We start from the raw sequence: 19,507 nt of genomic DNA on the forward strand, positions 1-19,507 counted from the left end.
TGAAACCAGTAAGACTCCATAATCGGGAGATAAGCGACCGTAGGTGGCTTATCTCCACAAATAGGGCAAAAATGTGTTTTTCCAAAATCTTCCTGATCCATGTTGATGACATGAGTGTAGACATGCTGTGTAGTGATATTCGTGATTTTAGGGCAAAAACTGTAGGAGCAGTGTCCAAAAATGTGTTTTAAAAATCGGCGTGAAGGTGGCGCTAGAATAGGGCCATGTGAGAAATGAGGGGTGTGGTCTCCGCGTTGCCTTGGCGGACGAATAGGTACCGGCCCCGGCTCTCCCGGACGCTCCTAGCCCGAGTTACGGCATTTTATGTGCGCTGCAGTGGCAGGGGGTCCTCCACTGGGGGCGCCACCACTTTTGCCTCCGTTCTGGAGCACCAGGAGTTGGTGGTCCCCAGGAATTCCCCGTGAGCAGCCCCGTTGGGGTGGTCATTTGGTCATTTTTGCACATTTGGTCATTTTTTACATCTGGGGGGCCCCCAGGAACCTGGGGGTCCCTGGGGCTCCGGGGGTCCTTGGAGGTTGTAGTTTGGCAGGCAAGGAGTGTGTGTGTAAAATCTGGCATGGATCGGGTCAACGGGTGCGGAGATATAAGCAGGGAAAAAGTGTGACGTGTGAGCACATTTGGTCATTTTTTACATCTGGGGGTCCCCCAGGGACCTGGGGGTCCCTGGGGCTCCGGGGGTCTTTGGAGGTTGTAGTTTGGCAGTCAAGGAGTGTGTGTGCAAAATTTGGCATGGATGGGGGCAACGGTTGTGGAGATATGAGCAGGGCAAAAGTGTGACGGACTGACTGACTGACTGACTGACTCACTGACAGACAGCCTGTGGAGGTTTTGGTAGTAAATGCGACCTACGGTCGCAATTAGTCTATGGAGAAAAAGATTGTGCTCAATCTTTTCTTAAGCTAATGTTTAGGAAAAGGCTGATGCACACCTCAAAGGTTAGTTACCAGGTGCGTAGGACAAAGATACATAAACAAGGAGGTTTCTCTGATGGTGAAATCAAAGTGGACCCGCACACTGTTGAACTTGCAAGAAAATATAGAAAAGTAGCTTTATTTTGACGTTTCGGTCATTTCGACCTTCATCAGAACAGACAATGGCTTAAGCTAATGTTCAAATTTGGTAGCGGTTTATTGACTCTGGACAAAATGTAAACAAATGTACAACAACCGGGACGTCTGAAAAATGAAGCAATTAATGACAAAATGGTCTGTTTGTGTACAGTAGATGGCCAAAGCTGTGCGTAGACAATGACGCGTTTACACTGGTATGGTCCTTCCAACAGTTATTAACGTGTTCCATTCATGATGCAATTGTTATCGTTCAGTCAGACGCTGGGTTTCGCTGGGGGACTGTAGCATTCCCCACCATAAACTCCTATCAGATTAGGAGCACTGCATGCCACCGTGTCACTGATTGGCATTTCAGATAACGGTAATGTCGTTCGTCCCTTCAGTCTTCAAGCCGGAGGAGCTGAGACAAGCACTGATGCCCACGCTGGAGGCCCTCTACAGGCAAGACCCGGAGTCCCTGCCCTTCAGACAGCCCGTGGACCCCATCGTGCTGGGCATCCCTGTAAGTCACCATACCTGTCCTCACTCCAATTAATTATAACCCATTTAGGCCTAGGATTATTGAACGCTTTAACCAGTGAAAAATAGCAGATATACAAGCTCACAGCGCGGAAAAAGTCGTGAAAATGTGTGCAAATCTAACTCAAATTTTGCTTCTGGGGGGTCCCTGGAACTAGATATTTTGAGATGGGGGGTCCGTGGCCAAATAAATACCAGTTTGGGGGTCCTTCACATGAAAAGGTTTGAGAACCACTGACATAGTAGTCTCTCAAGAACAGACTGACTGAGCTCCAGTTAAAGGAGTGGCGACACCGGCCGAAATCTAACATTATGATACAGTAGGTCATGTGGTGTTCCTTCAAACAGTCTGAAAAGGAGGCGGGGCCGACACGCCCAGGCAGATTCACTACTAACTGACACGGTGAATCTGCCTGGGCGTGTCGGCGTGAAAACTGGCTCCAGCGATTGGCTACTTTCAGTACAGTAACTACAATACATTAATTTGATTGGGTCATTTAACATGGGGGTACATGACATCATTAAAAAAATTGGCTAATTTGATAGCCATAATTAGCTGTTTTGGCCGTGTCACGCCCCCTTTAAGTGAAAAGAACCTTTTCTTTGACGATGGCGAGCCAGATTGCTGACACATAGAAACATAGGTTTTTCAAAAAAACTTAGAAGGATTCAAAAGACACTTATAGAATCGGGTCAAAATTCTAATTTTCACGATTTTTCAAAAATAGCAGATCTACAAGCTCGCAGCGCGCTGTCAGCTTGTATATCTGCTATTTTTCAATAGTTAAAGCATAAAATAATGATACACTATAATGTGTACCCGTTCTAAATGGGTTAAAGATGAGTGATTCTCATTCAACCTTTATTTTTATTTCAAGGACCACCAGTTTGATATGCATTAGGCCACGGTTGTTCTTGCTCTACATATGCCTTTAGATTACTATTTCTATGCATTTGATGTATTTATGTTGATGTATTGATTACCTGCTATTCTTGCTTATTGTTAGTCACTCTGGATTAAGAGCGTCTGCTAAATGCCTAAATTGTGAATTGATGATGAACGGGACCTAACTGAGGCTTAGGGTTGATTCATTCTCCACTTTTAGAGCCTAATTTATTTCGGTTTGGCTCTGTCTAAACTATGATATGGCGTCACGCCATTAATTCGGCTCCGAATGACGCCATATCATAGTTTAGACAAAGAAATAATTAGGCTCTAAAAGTGGAGTATGAATCAACCCTTAAAGGGTTCACTAAAAAAAATAAAAAATCTAGCGATTACTCACCCCATGGAGACTTGAATATATGGATATATATTATAAATTGTTACTTTTTTGATGACCAGCGGTAGGGGTGCCACGGTTCAGTCAGCCCACGGTTCGGTTCGTATCTCGGTTTTTGGCTCACGGTTTCGGTACGGTTTCGGTACAGTAAAAAATGAAAATGAAAAAATAAAGAATCCAAAATGTTCAGTTAATTTTAAAGATGGGGTGCAATCATTTGTTTCCTCCCTAAAACATGGTAATCAGTTATTATGATTATACTAGGATGAAGATTTTCTCAAAAAAAAAGTGTACAGAAAGAGTTAAAATTATGTTTTTATGTGGCCACACCCAAAAAAAGTAAGAAATTCGGTTCATTCAGTATGGACTGTTCAGTTCGGTACTGGGCCCTTCGGTATACCGGTTCGGTTCAGTATTGTGGCACCCCTAACCAGCGGTGGAATGGAGACACAAAGAGCCTGCTTTGTTCCTTATGGAGACACAAAGAGTCTCCTCAAATTATTGTCTTGGGAATGTGACAAAACCAAAAGAACATCCATGAATTCAAGTCTCCATGGGCTGAGTAATCGATAGAAAAAAAGGCATTTCGGGGTTGTGAACTCTCTGTTTACCGGTTCATTATCATCCCTCCTGCAGGACTACTTTGACATCGTGAAGAACCCCATAGACCTGTCCACCATCAAGCGCAAGCTGGACACGGGCCAGTACCAGGAGCCCTGGCAGTACGTGGACGACATCTGGGTCATGTTCAACAACGCCTGGCTCTACAACCGCAAGACGTCGCGCGTCTACAAGTACTGCACCAAGCTGGCCGAGGTGTTCGAGGCCGAGATCGACCCCGTCATGCAGGGCCTGGGCTACTGCTGCGGCAGGAAGGTTAGGAGAGGAGGGTTCCCACAGTCATGAAATTCCTGGAAATATTTTGAATTTAGAAAAATATCTTTCCAGTACTGGAAAAGTTTTGGAATTTATCAAGGGTCCTGGAAGGTCCAGGAAAACATAGCTATGCATTGTCTTTGGTTATTGATTTTGGTAATACCTCTGAAATGACAAATTAAACATTGGCCAAATTGTCAAATATTAGAGGCAGAAATTGTGAAAATAGCAGATCTACATGCTACAGCATGTAGATCAGCTATTTTCACAATAGAACCGTGTTATACAAAATTCCTCAACTCTTAGTGCTCGCCAGGGTGCCGGGTCCCCAGTTAAAACATTATTATTTCGAGGGTCACGGCCTGAAAAGGTTGAGAACCACTGGCATACACTACCTGTCTTTGGGCATTGCGCATAGGAGTAAGCGACCTGTTATTGAGCTGAATTATTGTTATATAGTCCCGGAAAAGTTTTAGAAATTAATTGGTAAAAATGTGTGGGAACCCTGGTAAAGGCAGTGGTTTCTCAACCTTTTCAGGCTGTAACCCCCCAAAAAATAATCATATTTGTGACAAGCACTTGGAATGTAGTAGTTTAGGCATTCAATTTAGTTTGACTTGGTTCCACAGAGAAATGTTGTGAAAATAGCCTAATCTACATGCTCACAACGCCGCACGTATAAACGCGAGGCGTTGTGAGGTTGTGGATCGGCTATTGTCACAATCTTTGCCTCTTATATTATTTTTACAACTTGGCCAATGTTTCACCTGTTTTTATAGTATAGTTTGTTGATTACTTTAGATGCAGTAATGGTCTTTTTTTTTCTTGATTCTGTTTTGGTATTGGGTATTAAAAGTCCTTAAATTGTCACTTTCACTGTCAGAAACGCAGGTTGAGAACCACTGCCACATTGTTTCAGCTAAGCATTGTTTGTGTTAACTCATACCCTGCCAAACCCGAGGAACCCGAGAATTTCGCGATGTCCCTCCCTGCCACGCCCGAGGAACCCGAGAATTTCCGCCATTTTGAAAAAAAAAAATTTTTTTTCAAAAATTTTTTTGGGACCCCAAAAACGTTAGTAGGCATGATAGCGATCGCGAAATTGCTTGTTTAACCCCCATACAACCCCCATACAACTCAGGTAGCAGACCTCCAAGCTCACAACAGTGTAAAACATAATGGCTGCTATCTCATGAATGCCTGAACGGATTTCCATTCGGATTTTTTTTGTTTGAAAGCTGTGAGCAATGTGGACACACGTGGTGCATTATCTAGGCATGGGTGTGCATGATCCGTGCACTATGAATTACATGGAAGTCTATGGAGACGAATGGCAGTTAAAGAGTACGAAGGTATTGTTAAATGGCAGCATATGAGTTAATGACCGGTAGATCAGGAGCACAGCAGTGGTTGATCGATTCGAACGCTGTGGGTGTTAGAAACGCTGCATGCAAGCGCTATGGACATGATACCCACGGTACTCCTCTGCTCAAACAGACGCCCTCAGTGACACAGCACCCAATAGGCAGGCACAATCACGGGCGTTAGACAGGGGGAAAAGTGGGACTGAGTTACTAGGGCCCAAGGTGGAGGGGCCTTAATTATCTGCTATTGAAAAACAGCAGATCTACAAGCTCACGGCCCGCAGTGAATCCTTGTACCCAGCGCCCAGAATGTGGTGCGACAACCCCTGACGGCACCTAACAGGCGGGCACAATGACGTTTTTGAGCTGTAAGAAGAAGTAGGAGTGGACATTAACTTTTTACTCTGGTTGCGTCCACAGTTTGAGTTCTCCCCCCAGACGCTGTGTTGCTATGGCAAACAGCTGTGTACCATCTCCAGGGATGGCACCTACTACAGCTACCAGAACAGGTAAGACCCCGATTTTTTGGGCATTATCGTACGACTAAAATAAATAAATAAATGGGGCTTAGGAATCCCTACACTGACCGGGCTGAGTGGTCGAGACACAGACAGAGATGGAGATGATGTTGCCCTCACTGACATCAACTCACATACTGTACAACATGAAATGTGGCTTAGAATGCTACCTAACATACTGTTATAGCTATATGTAAAACCATTTTTTATTTGTATTTTTTTCGTTCACTCTATTATTCGTTTAGAGGTGTGACACAGACAAACACCAGGGAGGTAGATATTTTGTCTTGAGCAGAAAATGCACCGATCTGCGCTTGCAAGGAGTCATGTGTCCTCCTAAAGGCAGCTCCAATGCTCCCCCTGCTGTTCAGAAATGGTACCGCCACTTATTTTACACCTCGCCAGCAAACTCTGCGAGGCTTATCGGGGTATAATGTAGCACTTCTGGCAGAAAGTCTCCGCGCTTGAGGATGAGGATTTAATGGGTAACTAAAAGGGCAAAGAAAGTTCTTGGCAAGCTGAAAATGTAGCAGTATTTTTTGGGGGGGGGAGCCAGTGTGGGTCACTTCATCAAAGACAAAATAACCCGGAACCAAATTTCTAAAACAATGTAGAGAAGGCTCATCTGAACTGCTTCTCGTCTGTTGTGTGATAAAGTCAGGGTTCCCACGGTCATGAAATTCCTGGAAATATTTTGAAATTAGAAAAATATTTTTCCAGTACTGGAAAAGTTTTGGAATTTATCAAGGGTCCTGGAAGGTCCTGGAAAAAATATCTGTGCATTGTCTTTGGTTATTGATTTTGTTAATACCTCTGAAATGACAAATTAAACATGGGCCAAATTGTCAAATATTAGAGGCAGAAATTGTGAAAATAGCCGATCTACATGCGTTGTGAGCATGTATATCTGCTATTTTCACAATAGAACCGTGTTAAACAAAATTCCCCAGTTAAAACATGATTATTTCGGGGGTCACGGCCTGAAAAGGTTGAGAACCACTGGCATACACTACCTGTCTTTGGGCATTGCGCATAGGAGTAAGCGACCTGTTATTGAGCTGAATTATTGTTATATAGTCCTGGAAATTGGGTTAAATATTCTGGTAAAAATTGTGGGAACCCTGTAGTCAAGTCAAGGTGTCTGAAACCATATATGCAGCTTTTGAAACTTGACTTTGACACCATTACACACTCTGCACTTAATCTCTCCACTCCTGGCATGTTCGTATCATTCGTTCACCACCTCATCATGCATGTCATCATGCATGAATTGAATGACCAGTGGAAGCAGTGATTACTAGGGATGGGAGGATATGAACATTTCATATGGCGGTTATTGTGACAAAAGAAATCGCAATTTACTATATTATCACGATAATTAAAATCCATTATCCTGGGGCGGAACGTTTGCCAAAAATAGCAGGTCTACAAGCTCACTACGCGTCACAACGTGACGCGTTGTGAGCTTGTAGATCGGCTATTTTTTGGCAAAGACATTTGCTAGAGTGAAAAAAAGACTATGTAGAGTACGTATATTATAAGTACCTTCTATCAATTATAGAGGGTTTAAGTGGTACCGGATATGCAGCTCGGCAAATAAAAGGTGAATTGATCCCAGTGCATGACGGAGGACGATATCACAATAAATGAAATCTCTGCGATACGATTATCATGAGTATTTTTTAATCATGATAATATTGCGTATCGTCCCATCCCTAGTAGTGATGCATATCTTGCCATGCAGTCCATCCCCATACTTCAAACGTATTTATCATTGACGTTCATTCGCTTTTTCCACTAACACGACATTGTAGCATGTTTCATGTGGCAGTTTGAATGAGACCATTTCCATTGTTTGTGACTAACCTGTGCCTCTGCCCTGTGTGTGTGTTTCTCCTGCCCTGTCACCCATGCTCCGTCCTCGGTTCACTCTGCATTCTGGTTTGCCTGTGCTGCTACTGTGTGTACTGTGCTGGCCGCAGTTCACCCAAATATGGCCTTATTGCCGACAGGTATCACTTCTGTGAGAAGTGCTTCAACGAGATCCAGGGCAACAGTGTGACACTGGGGGACGACCCGGCGCAGCCGCAGACGTAAGTTATGTTCTCACCGCTTTGTGATCGATCGTCTTGCCGCTATGGCGAAGTTTCGTTTATTCTTTAACCACATGAACCCTAGCATCGCTGCATTCAGTGAGATTGGCCGATCTACAAGCTCATGGAGCGTTGTGCACTTGTAGATCGGCTATTTTTGGCAAAGCTATTTAGTGTTGTGCAAAAACAGAATGGGGTCCAGTATCCACCTGTTTCCGCGAGAATTTACTGTAGCATTATTTGCGGGACACTTCCGGTTAACAGCAGACATACAAGCTCACGTCGCGTCGCAGATGCAACCGTTGTGAGCTTGTAGATCACTCTCGGCTGCGGCGCCGGAAGCTGCCTGCACATTCTGCGCAATGCACAATGGGATATTGGAAAGTTTCTGGATAGGGCCCTTGGGAAACCAGTCAACTAAGTATAGATATAAAGGAAGCAACTCTTCGGTCACAAATGCTGGTTAATAAATGATTCCCTGGTCTCCCTCTTTCCCACCCAGCATGATATCAAAAGAGCAGTTTGAGAAGAAGAAGAATGACATGTTGGACCCTGAACCGTAAGTACAATCCAGTGCAGCGGTTCTCAAACTTTTATAATTTCAAGGACTCCAACAATCTGCAAATCTACCCGAGCGGGTCCAGTTGGTTCCAAACTTGTAACGGTCAATTTAGAACCCTCGAGTCCCTTGACCGCACTTTGAGAACCACTGGTCTAGAGCAACGAGTGGCTCTCATCAGTACAATGATGATTATTATGGTAAATCCTCACTGATGACGAGATGTAAGTAACACAGAATGTTTGTGTCCTTCGTAGGTATGTTGAATGTAAAGACTGTGGACGTAAGATGCATCAGATCTGTGTACTGCACTATGACGTCATCTGGCCTTCAGGGTGAGTGCACTTCTCTGTGGTTCTCTACCATTCTGGAGCCAAAGAATAATCAATCTGTATTGTCTATTTCACTTGCTATGGACCTGTTTGTAAGATGAATCTTGAATGAAGTTGTTATATGAATGATCTCAGTGGGAGTCGTTATCAACCACCTTGAGCAAGCTCTTTGACCATTTCCCTTCTCTTCCAGATTTGTTTGTGACAACTGTCTCAAGAAGTCTGGCAAAACAAGAAAAGATAACAAGTTTTCAGCCAAAAGTAAGTCTATTTACATAATGTAAAACCAGTGATCCTCTTAATAACATGGGCGGCCCGAGGTAATACCTTAACATGTCTGTGTTCATCAGGGCTGCAGACCACCAGGCTGGGCACGTATATTGAGGACAGAGTGAACAAGTACTTGAAGAGACAGAACCACCCGGAAGCAGGCGAGGTGTTTGTGCGGGTGGTGGCCAGCTCCGACAAAAATGTGGAGATCAAGCCTGGCATGAAAGCCCGGTAAGTGTTTCCAATGCCATCATAATCATCATAACTGCATATGATGATGGAATAATTATTGTGGCTTTTCAGCTTCTCAAAATCAAGGCTTACCTCACGATACACTATACAAAATAAAGCTAAGACTAAATCTAAATATAAACTAAATGTATATTATGCACTCGTAAAACTAAACTTCAAAAACCAAACTGAAAAAACTAAAACTATTAAATGTTTTAAACAAATACTCAACCAGTATCCAACTCTCTCCTGTTCTGTTTTTGCACAGGTTTGTGGACTCAGGTGAAATGGTGGAGACCTTCCCCTACAGAACCAAAGCACTTTTTGCGTTTGAGGAAATCGACGGGACGGACGTGTGCTTCTTCGGCATGCATGTGCAGGAGTACGGCTCCGAGTGCCCCTTCCCCAACACCAGGTAAAACAAACAACAACCCAGCAAACCATTATGATACTGGCACACCCAGCCAGGCGGGATGGTCCTTGGGATTGATTGTAGGTTTTTGGATGCGCTGCCACATTGTAACCGGTTCTCATCCCGGCGTTTCTTGCAGACGGGTTTACATATCGTACCTCGACAGTATTCACTTCTTCAGACCCCGCCTGCTACGGACTGCAGTCTACCATGAGATCCTAATAGGGTACCTGGAGTACGTGAAGAAACTGGGGTAAGTGGAAGATCAACATGACACATCTCTGGTAGCTTATAACCACTGAAGCCCTATTTTATACTCAGAACATTTGTTGGCGCTAAATTAACAAAGATACAGAAGTACCTCCATAACTTCAATGTTCCACATTTTATACTTAATAATATAGTAATAACTTTAGAAGTCATTGGTGCTCGGATCGGGCTAAAACCGTATCCAAAATTGGTTGTCATAGACGATGTCATAGACCAGGGGTTTTCAAAGTGGGTGACGGGGCACCCTGGGGTGCCGTGATGCCAGTCCAGGGGTGTCGCGAGATAATTTGATAATATTTGGAATTCATCAATATCACTACATCAATATCACTTCACTATGTTAGTAAAAAAAACTGATTTGCACTGTACTTGATTCTTTTTAGTTATTTTTCTATCTACGACAACTCTCTTCACCAAAAATAGCAGATCTACAAGCTCACAACGCATCATAACGTGACGCGTTGTGAGCTTGTAGATCGGCTATTTTTGGTGAAACTTCCCCCCAGAATAGGCATGCTGGGGTTCAAGTGGTTAAACATCAAGTATAACATTATTTTCAGTCAGTTCTGATGGAAACGGATATTTCTCCAATATGATGTAAGATTCTAAAAAATAGCAGTTTAACTCAGGGGTGCTCTGAGTCAAAAAAAGTTTGAAAACCTCTGTCATAGACCACAGGCTGGCCACATGAAGTCTGATGTTCACATGACGTCCAATGACATTCCCATGTGGATCTCAAAGTTTTGACAATGTTCACCTTGGCTTTAGTGAAAATAGGGACGCCAGGTTGAAAGTAGATGATGGTGCTTTCTGAGTGGCTAGTGCCAAAGTGACACATGTCCTTTCTCCTTTCCCCTACAGGTATGTGCTGGGTCACATCTGGGCCTGCCCTCCCAGTGAAGGAGATGACTACATCTTCCACTGCCATCCAATCGACCAGAAGATCCCCAAACCCAAGAGGCTGCAGGAGTGGTACAGAAAGATGCTGGACAAGGCGTATGCCGAGAGGATCCTACAGGATTTCAAGGTCAGGCTGGTTTACCAGGATGTCATGTGTCGAGGTCGCGTGCTTTTGGATACCACCGCTTTTCTAGGGACACCCACTGTGATTGACAGTAGCGTTTTTTACCTTACACAGAACATCAAGCAAAGGAAACACAATTATAAAATGACATTAGGTGGTAAAGAATCACAGATAGAATTACAGTGCAGAAGGAAAAATAAAGGTTTTTAGTTGTTTTAACCTGACACAAGATATTTGTGTGTGTGTGTGTGTGTGTGTGTGTGTGTGTGTGTGTGTGTGTGTGTGTGTGTGTGTGTGTGTGTGTGTGTGTGTGTGTGTGTGTGTGTGTGTGTGTGTGTGTGTGTGTGTGTGTGTGTGTGTGTGTGTGTGTGTGTGTGTGTGTGTGTGTGTGCAGGACATCTTCAAGCAGGCCACAGAGGACAGGCTGACCAGTGCCTCGGAGCTGCCCTACTTCGAAGGAGACTTCTGGCCCAACGTGCTGGAGGAGAGCATCAAGGAGCTGGAGCAGGAGGAGGAGGAGAGGAAGAAGGAGGAGAACACTGCCTCCTGTGACGCCCCAGAGGTAACATGGAGCAGTGGTTCTCAAACTGTTATATTTGAAGGTCTCCCCTTAACTCTGCACAGCATTCAAATGGAACCTAACGGGTCCATTTGTACACTGTCAGAGTTACAGACTTAGTAAGGATGAATTTAGACCCCCCTAAAGGAACCTACAGAGTCCCTGGAATCCACTTTTTAGAACCACGAGTTGGAGGAAGGTGAAGTGGGCATCTGAACATCAGGGGTGGACAAAGCGCTCACATGTTTTACTTTAAGTGAAAGTATCAATGCTGCAATGTAGAAACACTGTCGCATTAAGTAAAAGTCCGGAATTGATTGATGTTTACTAAAAAGTACAAAAGAATTGGCATACAATTGTACTGTCATGTTTTCAAATGCATAAACATCTTTTGAAAATAGCAAATCTACAAGCTCATAATGCATTGTGAGCTTGCAGATCGTCTGTTTTCAAATGGCCAAAATATATATAGGGCTGAAGTGGTTAATGTATGTTTTGAAATAATAATATTCTAAATCTACACAGTTTCAAATAATTGTAGTGGAGTAAGTACAATAATAGCCTTTGAGATTGAGATTTAGTGGAGTAGATGTAAAAGCATTGGAAGGGAAAAACTTTTTTTTTTTACGTCATCGACATGTCTGGTCACTAGGGATGGGACGATATGAACATTTCATATCACGATTATTGTGACAAGAAATTGCGATTTACGATATTATCGTGATAATCAAAATCCATTATCCTGGGGCGGAACATTTGATAGAGAGTGAAAAAAAGACTGTACAAGTACGTATATTACCTTTTATACCTTTTGTATACCTTTTACCAATTATGGAGAGTTTAAATGGAGTTTAAATGGTACTGGATATGCAGCTTGGCAAATGAAAGGTGAATTGATCCCAGTGCATGATGAAGGACGATATCACGATAAATTAAATCTCCACGATACTATTATCGAGAGTGTTTTTTATCACGATAAACGATAATATCGTGTATCGTCCCATCCCTATTGGTCACAAAATAATTGGTAACCCATAGGCTAGTGAACAGCGCTATCCATTGTCAAAACACACTCGTCACATGGCAGAGAATGAGTTAATTACAGTACTTAAACAAATCTACTTGGTTACTTTCCACCACTAAATACAAACGACAGTCAATATGCTAAAAAAAACAACAACAGCAGCCCAGATCCCTCCCCACATCCTCAAGTCCTCATTGTATAAAAGCTTTCGGCAGCCACTCAGACTTTGTATAACCACTCTGTATAATTGCATAACCTCATCTCGACGTTTGCGCATAACCTATGGCCCTCTGCGACGCCCGCCACTCATTTTGTTGTTCTCTTACCAGGGAGTGCCAGCCGACAGCAAGAACGCCAAGAAGAAGAACAACAAGAAGGCCAACAAAAACAAGAGCAGTGTGAGCCGAGCCAATAAGAAGAAGCCTGGGATGCCGAATGTAGCCAATGACCTGTCCCAGAAGCTCTACGCCAGCATGGAGAAGCATAAAGAGGTGGGAGATTTTGAATGCTTAAAAAAAAAAAAGCAGGCCCTAAACATACTAATGCAGTGTCCATCCGGGGCGTGGCCAGACTGGCCACTGCCCGGCGTGCCCGCCATTCGGAACGCCTTGCAGGTTCTGGAGAAACGATTCATCCGATTCATAGGTGGATTTGATTGTTTTGGAACTCTTGAAACATCACTCTACACCTTTAGCAATAGGCTATAGACTGTATGCACAGCAGCCAAATTGGAGAGAAGTTGGGTATCTTCTCACTTCCTTCACATGTGTTACCAATGATACTAACGAAGGCTCTGTTCCATTCTGGTCACAGTCGGGTGCTGATATGGTGCATGTTGTGTGTGTAAGGATCCATTTGGTTCCATTTGTACACTCCCAGAGTCTTCATTAGTATTTGTAACAACTTTGAAGGAAGTGAGAAGAGACCCAACCTCTCTCCAATCTGTGCATATAGCCAATTACAGCCTGGTGTGGCTGTTCTGATGGCTGACCATTGTTGTTCCCAAGTTTGCTGCGCCTCGCAGGGCCGCATGTTAACGTTTGTGACGTCCACTGTGGCCCGTCGACCCACCCTGTATCAAGTACGTTATTTACAGGTCCCTTTTACCAATTATAGAGGGTTTAAGTGGTACTGGATATGCAGCTTGGCAAATAAAAGTTGAATTGATCCCAGTGCATGATGGAGGACACAATAAAAGTTAAATCTCCACGTTAATATATCCAGAGCGTGTTTTATCACGATAATAACGATTATCGTCCCATCGCTACAACAAACACACCCACCACTGTGCTCCGTGATGTGACGCATGTCTCCATGTCTCTCTCTCTCTCCAGGTGTTCTTCGTGATCCACCTGCACGCCGGGCCCTCCATCAACACCCTGCCGCCCATCCTGGACCCCGACCCGCTCCTGGCCTGCGACCTGATGGACGGCCGCGACGCCTTCCTGACGCTGGCCCGGGACAAGCACTGGGAGTTCAGCTCCCTGCGACGCTGCAAGTGGAGCACCATGTGCATGCTGGTGGAGCTGCACAACCAGGGCCAGGACCGCTTTGTCTACACCTGCAACGAGTGCAAGCACCACGTGGAGACGCGCTGGCACTGCACCGTCTGCGAGGTGGGGGCACGCGGACCAGAGCTGTTCCGCTTTAGAGATATGCATCGGTTTTGGGTTTTCAATTTGGTTCTTTGATTTCAGTAAAAGCGGCACTATGTGCCTTTTTTTCTGTTTCCCATACAGTTGGTCTCGAGAGTAAATATTCCAATTTATTTTCTTACTTTTAAAAACTTGAAATAAGAAGTAGTGAAAGTAGCCGATCTACAAGCCTCCGACGCTTGTAAATCTGCTATTTTCACCAGTTTTGGGTCACGGGGAAACTTCTAAGAAATGTCTCTTTTGGGACTGGAGCTAAAATTTGGGAACCACTGTGGTAGAGTATGTTGATACAATATAATATTGTCTCCCTGATCTTCTATCAAGACATTTAGATTGTGTCAAAGGTCATGTCTCACCTAGACACACAACCTGACACCAAGTTTGTCCCGTATTGAGCAAAGTCATTTCAATCTTGTGCACCATGAACCGTTAGCACTGATCAACCCACAGCAGAGCTTTGTAAAACACAAGCAAATCTTTAACCTGCCTTAATAGCCTGAATTACGTTAAACTCATGTCACCACATTCACTTCAGTTTTCTTCTTCATTGCTTATTTTAGTTTCCGTTAACAAATTGTTTTCCATTTAAACTGTAGTCATAATTTTAGTTAATTCCCTGGGAAAATAATTTTGCACGATATTAAATGTGGCCTTTAACCTTTTGTTGTCCTCCCATTCCCCTCTCCAGGACTTTGACCTATGCATCAACTGCTACACCGCTAAGGGACACGAACACCAGATGGTGAAGTGGGGCTTGGGCCTGGACGACGACAGCAACAGCCAGAACTCTGAGTCGTCCAAGAGCCCCCAGGAGAGCCGGCGCCTCAGCATCCAGCGCTGCATCCAGTCCCTGGTCCACGCCTGCCAGTGCCGCAACGCCAACTGCTCCCTGCCGTCCTGCCAGAAGATGAAGAGGGTGGTGCAGCACACCAAGGGCTGCAAGCGCAAGACCAACGGAGGCTGCCCTGTGTGCAAGCAGCTCATCGCCCTGTGCTGCTACCACGCCAAGCACTGTCAGGAGAACAAGTGTCCCGTGCCCTTCTGTCTGAACATCAAGCACAAGCTGCGCCAGCAGCAGCTGCAGCACCGCCTCCAGCAGGCCCAGATGATGCGGCGCAGAATGGCCACCATGGCAGGACGGGGGATGCCCCTGCCGTCTCCACCTACCTCAACCGCTCCCGGCACCCCCACCTCTGGGCAGCAGCCCTCCACGTCCCCCCAAACCCCCCAGCCTATGCCGAACCAGACCCAACAGCAGCAGCCCGCCAATCCGGCCACCATGGCCCAAGGCTTCCCCAACAACGGTCGCGGCAGCCAGCCCCCCACGCCGGTCCCACACGGCAAGCCGGGGCCTCAGTCTTCCCCTATCCATCAACAGCAGTCGCCGCTCCCCAGCATGCCCCCCCAGCAGCAGCAGCCTCAGCAGACGCCTCCTCCACCGCTGCAGCAGCAGCAGCAACCACCACCACCACAGCCCCCGCTGGCAGCCCTGAAGGTGGCCAGACAGATCGAGATGGTAGCCAAGGCCATCGGGCAGCAGAACTACCCCATGAACGGGGTGCCCATGAACCACCCCCGGATGGTGGGACCCATGGCGGGCCAGATGCAAATGATGCAGGGGCCACGGGGCCCCCAAGTGATGCAGGCCATGCAGCAGGGCCAGTGGGGTCCCGGCATGCAGACACCCATGCAGAACCCCCCGGGACCCCAGCAGCAGGTGCCTCCCCAGCAGGGCCCTATGGCCCCTCAGCCGGCTCAGGGAACTCCCATGGCCCAACAGGGCCCGCTCATACAGAGGCCCATGATGCCACAGCAGCAGGGCCTCCAGATGCCTGGCGTCATGAACCCCCAGGGGACCTCGCAGCCGGGCATGACGCCCCAGCAGCAGGGCATGCCCCGGGGGATGCCCGGCAACATCGCCCCCAACGCGCTACAGGACCTGCTGCGCACGCTCAAGTCCCCCAGCTCCCCCCAGCAACAGCAGCAGGTCCTCAACATTCTCAAGTCCAACCCGCACCTCATGGCTGCCTTCATCAAACAGAGGACAGCCAAGTACCAGGCCAGCCAGCCGCAGGCACAGCAGCAGCAGAACCCTCAGGCCATGCTGGGTGCCCCGGCGGGCATGCAGGCCATGGCAGCCATGCAGTCGGGTCAGGTACAGAGGCCGGGGATGCCGCCTCAACAGCAGCCTCCTCAGCAAGCGGTGCCCCAGGGCATGCCCCCTATGGGCCCGCAGGGACAGATGATGAACGCTGCTCACAACGGCAACCCCCAGCTGTACCGCAGGCAGCTGCTCCGCATGCAGCAGATCCAGCTGAATCAGCAGCAGCAGGCGGGCATGCCCCAGGGCCACGGTCAGTTCCCCCAGCAGCAGCCGGGGCCGGCTAGCTACTCGCAGCTTCGTATGCAACAGCAGATGGCTATGCAGGGAGGTGGGGGGCCCATGGGCCAGCTCCCTCCCATGGCCCAGATGGGTCAGCCTGGCATGGGCATGGACGGGGCCCAGAACATCCTCCAGCAGCGCTTGCTCCAACAGCAGCAGCAGCAGCAGATGTTGAAGCAGCACATGGGCTCTCCGACGCAGGCCAACTCCATGAGCCCTCAGTCACACATGCTGCAAGGCCAGCCCCAGGGCGGGCCGCACTTACCTGGCCAGGCCATGGCCAACGCCCTGGGGAACCAAGTGCGGTCCCCGGCCCCGGTGCAATCTCCCTGTCCACCTTCCCAGCAACCCCCGCATTCCAGCCCCTCGCCGCGGATACAGCCCCAGCCTTCTCCCCAGCATGGTGCCCTCCACTCCAGCTCGCCTCACCCCGGCCTCGGAGGCCCGATGCCTGGCTCCATGGAGCAGGGACACATGGGCGCGCCGGAGCAGAGTGCCATGCTCCCACAGCTTAACACACCAAATCGAGGGGGGTTAAGCAATGACATGAGTATGGTGGGAGACACCACGGGAGACACACTAGAGAAGTTTGTTGAAGGATTGTAGCATTTCATAAGATGAATAAAGGCCTTCATCTGTGTTTTCAACCGAGACATTTTTTTGTACTTAATGATGTAAAAAGTCTAAAGAAATGAGTCACGAGGCCTATGGACTGTGAACGTTTCCTTAAACCAAGGGACTGCGTTTTCTTCCAACATATGGAGGGACTTGAATAATTGCTGTTTAAAAAGAGGACAATTAAGACACAAAGAATATATTTTTTGGTTCAGACCAGATAAGAAAGAATTTTGTCCTGGTCTTTGTGTTGTTTTAATTTGTTTTTTTTTTGTTTAATTTTTTCCTTCTAATTTGTTATGCTCTGGTATGGACTTTTTTTAATGAAACTTCCCAAAACAAAAAATTCGATTTCATTTTATTACGATTTTTATTTTATTTTGTACCTTTGCAGAATGAATAGCGTTTTTGTGTTGATGACTGTAAGATAATTTGTTGGGGAACTTTTTGTTTTTGCCAGGTTTCACCTCTTGCTCCCTTACTTCATTCCTGGCTAATTTATTCTATAAATACAGTGTTTCTCACCGTCTGGTCTGGGGACTACCAGCTCTGTAACTCGTGGTTACTGTCTCCTAAAGGTCCATTTGGACCCCTGGTGGACCCTGGGCCTGATGTTGAGAAACGGTGTGCTAATCTGCAATTTTTCAAAAGGACATGCCTTTTGGGAAGACATACTTTTCTTTCCTGTTTGCAGAGACTATGGGAGATTCACGTATTTGTATAGAACTAGGAACTATTGCACACACCCAAACATGACATGATGCAGGGGTGCAAAAAAGAAAAAAAATCCTGCACTTGGGCTTAAGCCTGATTTTTAGTTGCGTGCCAGTCTCTCGCACAAGAAATAGCCGATGTACAAGCTTGCAAAGTGTGGCGTCGCGACGAGTTGATTTCAGGACAGGACTAAACTGAGGGATGAAACAATTGACACAGTAGTTTCCCCCTGACAATCCCCTTCATAAATATATATCCTTACCTGGTCCAGAACTGAATTAAATGCAACTGCATGCAGCAACAAAAGACATAAATAAAGTATTATTTTAACCTTGTACATGCAACAGGAGGCTCTATTTAGGCGCACGGCACTGGCACACAACTAAGGATTAAATCGTGGCTGTAATTTATACGTGGTCGCATGACAAGTCTCACAACGACACCTTTTCTTTCTGTTAAATTTGTCATTTTCATCATGCAACAACGTATACATTAGCCTTAAAGCTTGTTCACTCAAAGGTGCCGGAATGTTTATTTTTACTGGCTTGGACCCAGTAATATTCTGTCTTGCAGATGTTAAGAAAAAAAAAGAAAGACGTTGCTTTGTTTCTCCTTGGATTGAAAGAACTTCTCACAAAGACCTGAAGCCCTCTTTTTGCCTGTGGTGCGATACGACCCGTCAGACTGCTGATCTGTGTTCAGAGAGAGTTCTGTGCATCCTCTTATTTCTTTCTCTTCTTGCATTAAACTTGAATTGATGGTGAACTGTTCTCTAATGTAAATCACGCAGATGGACAAATACTGTAAATATGCAAAAGCAAAAAAGAAAAGAAAAAGAATGAGATCAATGTACAAACTGGCTAAAATGGCTCATTTCGTACTTATATACCATATTGTTAAATAAACCTGTGTGCAACAGACCCCGTCTCTGGTTGTCTCTACCATTTCTTTGAATGCAATATTTTCTTTCCGGATTTACATAAGCTTGTGCGAAAATGACAGTTTTTGACCTTCAAGGATTTTATATCCCTCAAACACGCTGGGGAGCACTTTGTCTTGATGTAAACGTAAAAAGGGGAGAACCACTCATTTTTAACATTGAACTATGTCATTAATATACCTTTGAGTTATGTGGAAATGAGAAACGGGAAACTCCCCCCTTGGCTTGCTCAAAAGTGGATTCCAGGGACACTGTGGGTTCATTTAGACTAGACTCTAGAGGGGTCCCCCAAATTGACCCATAGATGTGTTTACGGATCCATTTGGTTACATTTGAGTTAAGGAGAAACCTTAAAATTTGAAAGTTTGAGAAACACTGACGTAAATGATCACAATTCACAAGCACTTGTCTTGAGTTACTGGTTATTAAATATTCTACCACTTTTTGTGGTCACATGTTCAAACACTGGATTCTGATTGGCTTAAAACAAGTGGTAAATCAGTCAACAACCTTGAGTTGGCTCATGGAACCCACCCACAAACAATTGAATTAATGATTGTAACTAAAGATCCTTGCAAGTTACAACTGTGTTTTCTTTCATTTATTTGGTAAACGTGGTAGAAAAGCAATTTACCATTCGAGGTCGTGGGTTGTTGGCTGATTTACCACTGTTTCGCCTCGTGCCAAGTGCCAACTCCCTCTCATGGTAAATGGCTTACTTTTTCACCAGGCATGTGAATAGACAGACGCTATGCTGCTGCTGACGTCATTTTAA

At 45.7% G+C, this 19,507-nt stretch overlaps 1 protein-coding gene across 2 annotated transcripts in view; it reads left to right on the top strand.

Annotated features, from left to right (window-relative positions):
* The window catches only part of crebbpb (CREB binding lysine acetyltransferase b), an 81,569-nt gene extending 62,857 nt beyond the window's left edge, over positions 1-18,712 (top strand). For both annotated transcript variants that reach the window (XM_080724801.1, XM_080724802.1), the window contains exons 17-31: positions 1,475-1,593; positions 3,530-3,769; positions 5,554-5,642; positions 7,664-7,744; positions 8,247-8,303; positions 8,561-8,638; positions 8,829-8,896; positions 8,986-9,136; positions 9,405-9,551; positions 9,688-9,801; positions 10,680-10,845; positions 11,237-11,404; positions 12,755-12,916; positions 13,760-14,041; positions 14,769-18,712. In XM_080724801.1, the coding sequence (XP_080580927.1) occupies positions 1,475-1,593; positions 3,530-3,769; positions 5,554-5,642; positions 7,664-7,744; positions 8,247-8,303; positions 8,561-8,638; positions 8,829-8,896; positions 8,986-9,136; positions 9,405-9,551; positions 9,688-9,801; positions 10,680-10,845; positions 11,237-11,404; positions 12,755-12,916; positions 13,760-14,041; positions 14,769-17,069 (4,223 nt within the window). In that variant the 3' untranslated portion in view covers positions 17,070-18,712. The remainder of the gene's footprint in view (positions 1-1,474; positions 1,594-3,529; positions 3,770-5,553; positions 5,643-7,663; positions 7,745-8,246; positions 8,304-8,560; positions 8,639-8,828; positions 8,897-8,985; positions 9,137-9,404; positions 9,552-9,687; positions 9,802-10,679; positions 10,846-11,236; positions 11,405-12,754; positions 12,917-13,759; positions 14,042-14,768) is intronic.
* Positions 18,713-19,507: the final 795 nt, after the last annotated feature.

Source organism: Nannobrachium achirus (genome assembly GCF_963921795.1).
Source record: "Nannobrachium achirus genome assembly, chromosome: 4".
NCBI classification, from domain to species: domain Eukaryota; kingdom Metazoa; phylum Chordata; class Actinopteri; order Myctophiformes; family Myctophidae; genus Nannobrachium; species Nannobrachium achirus.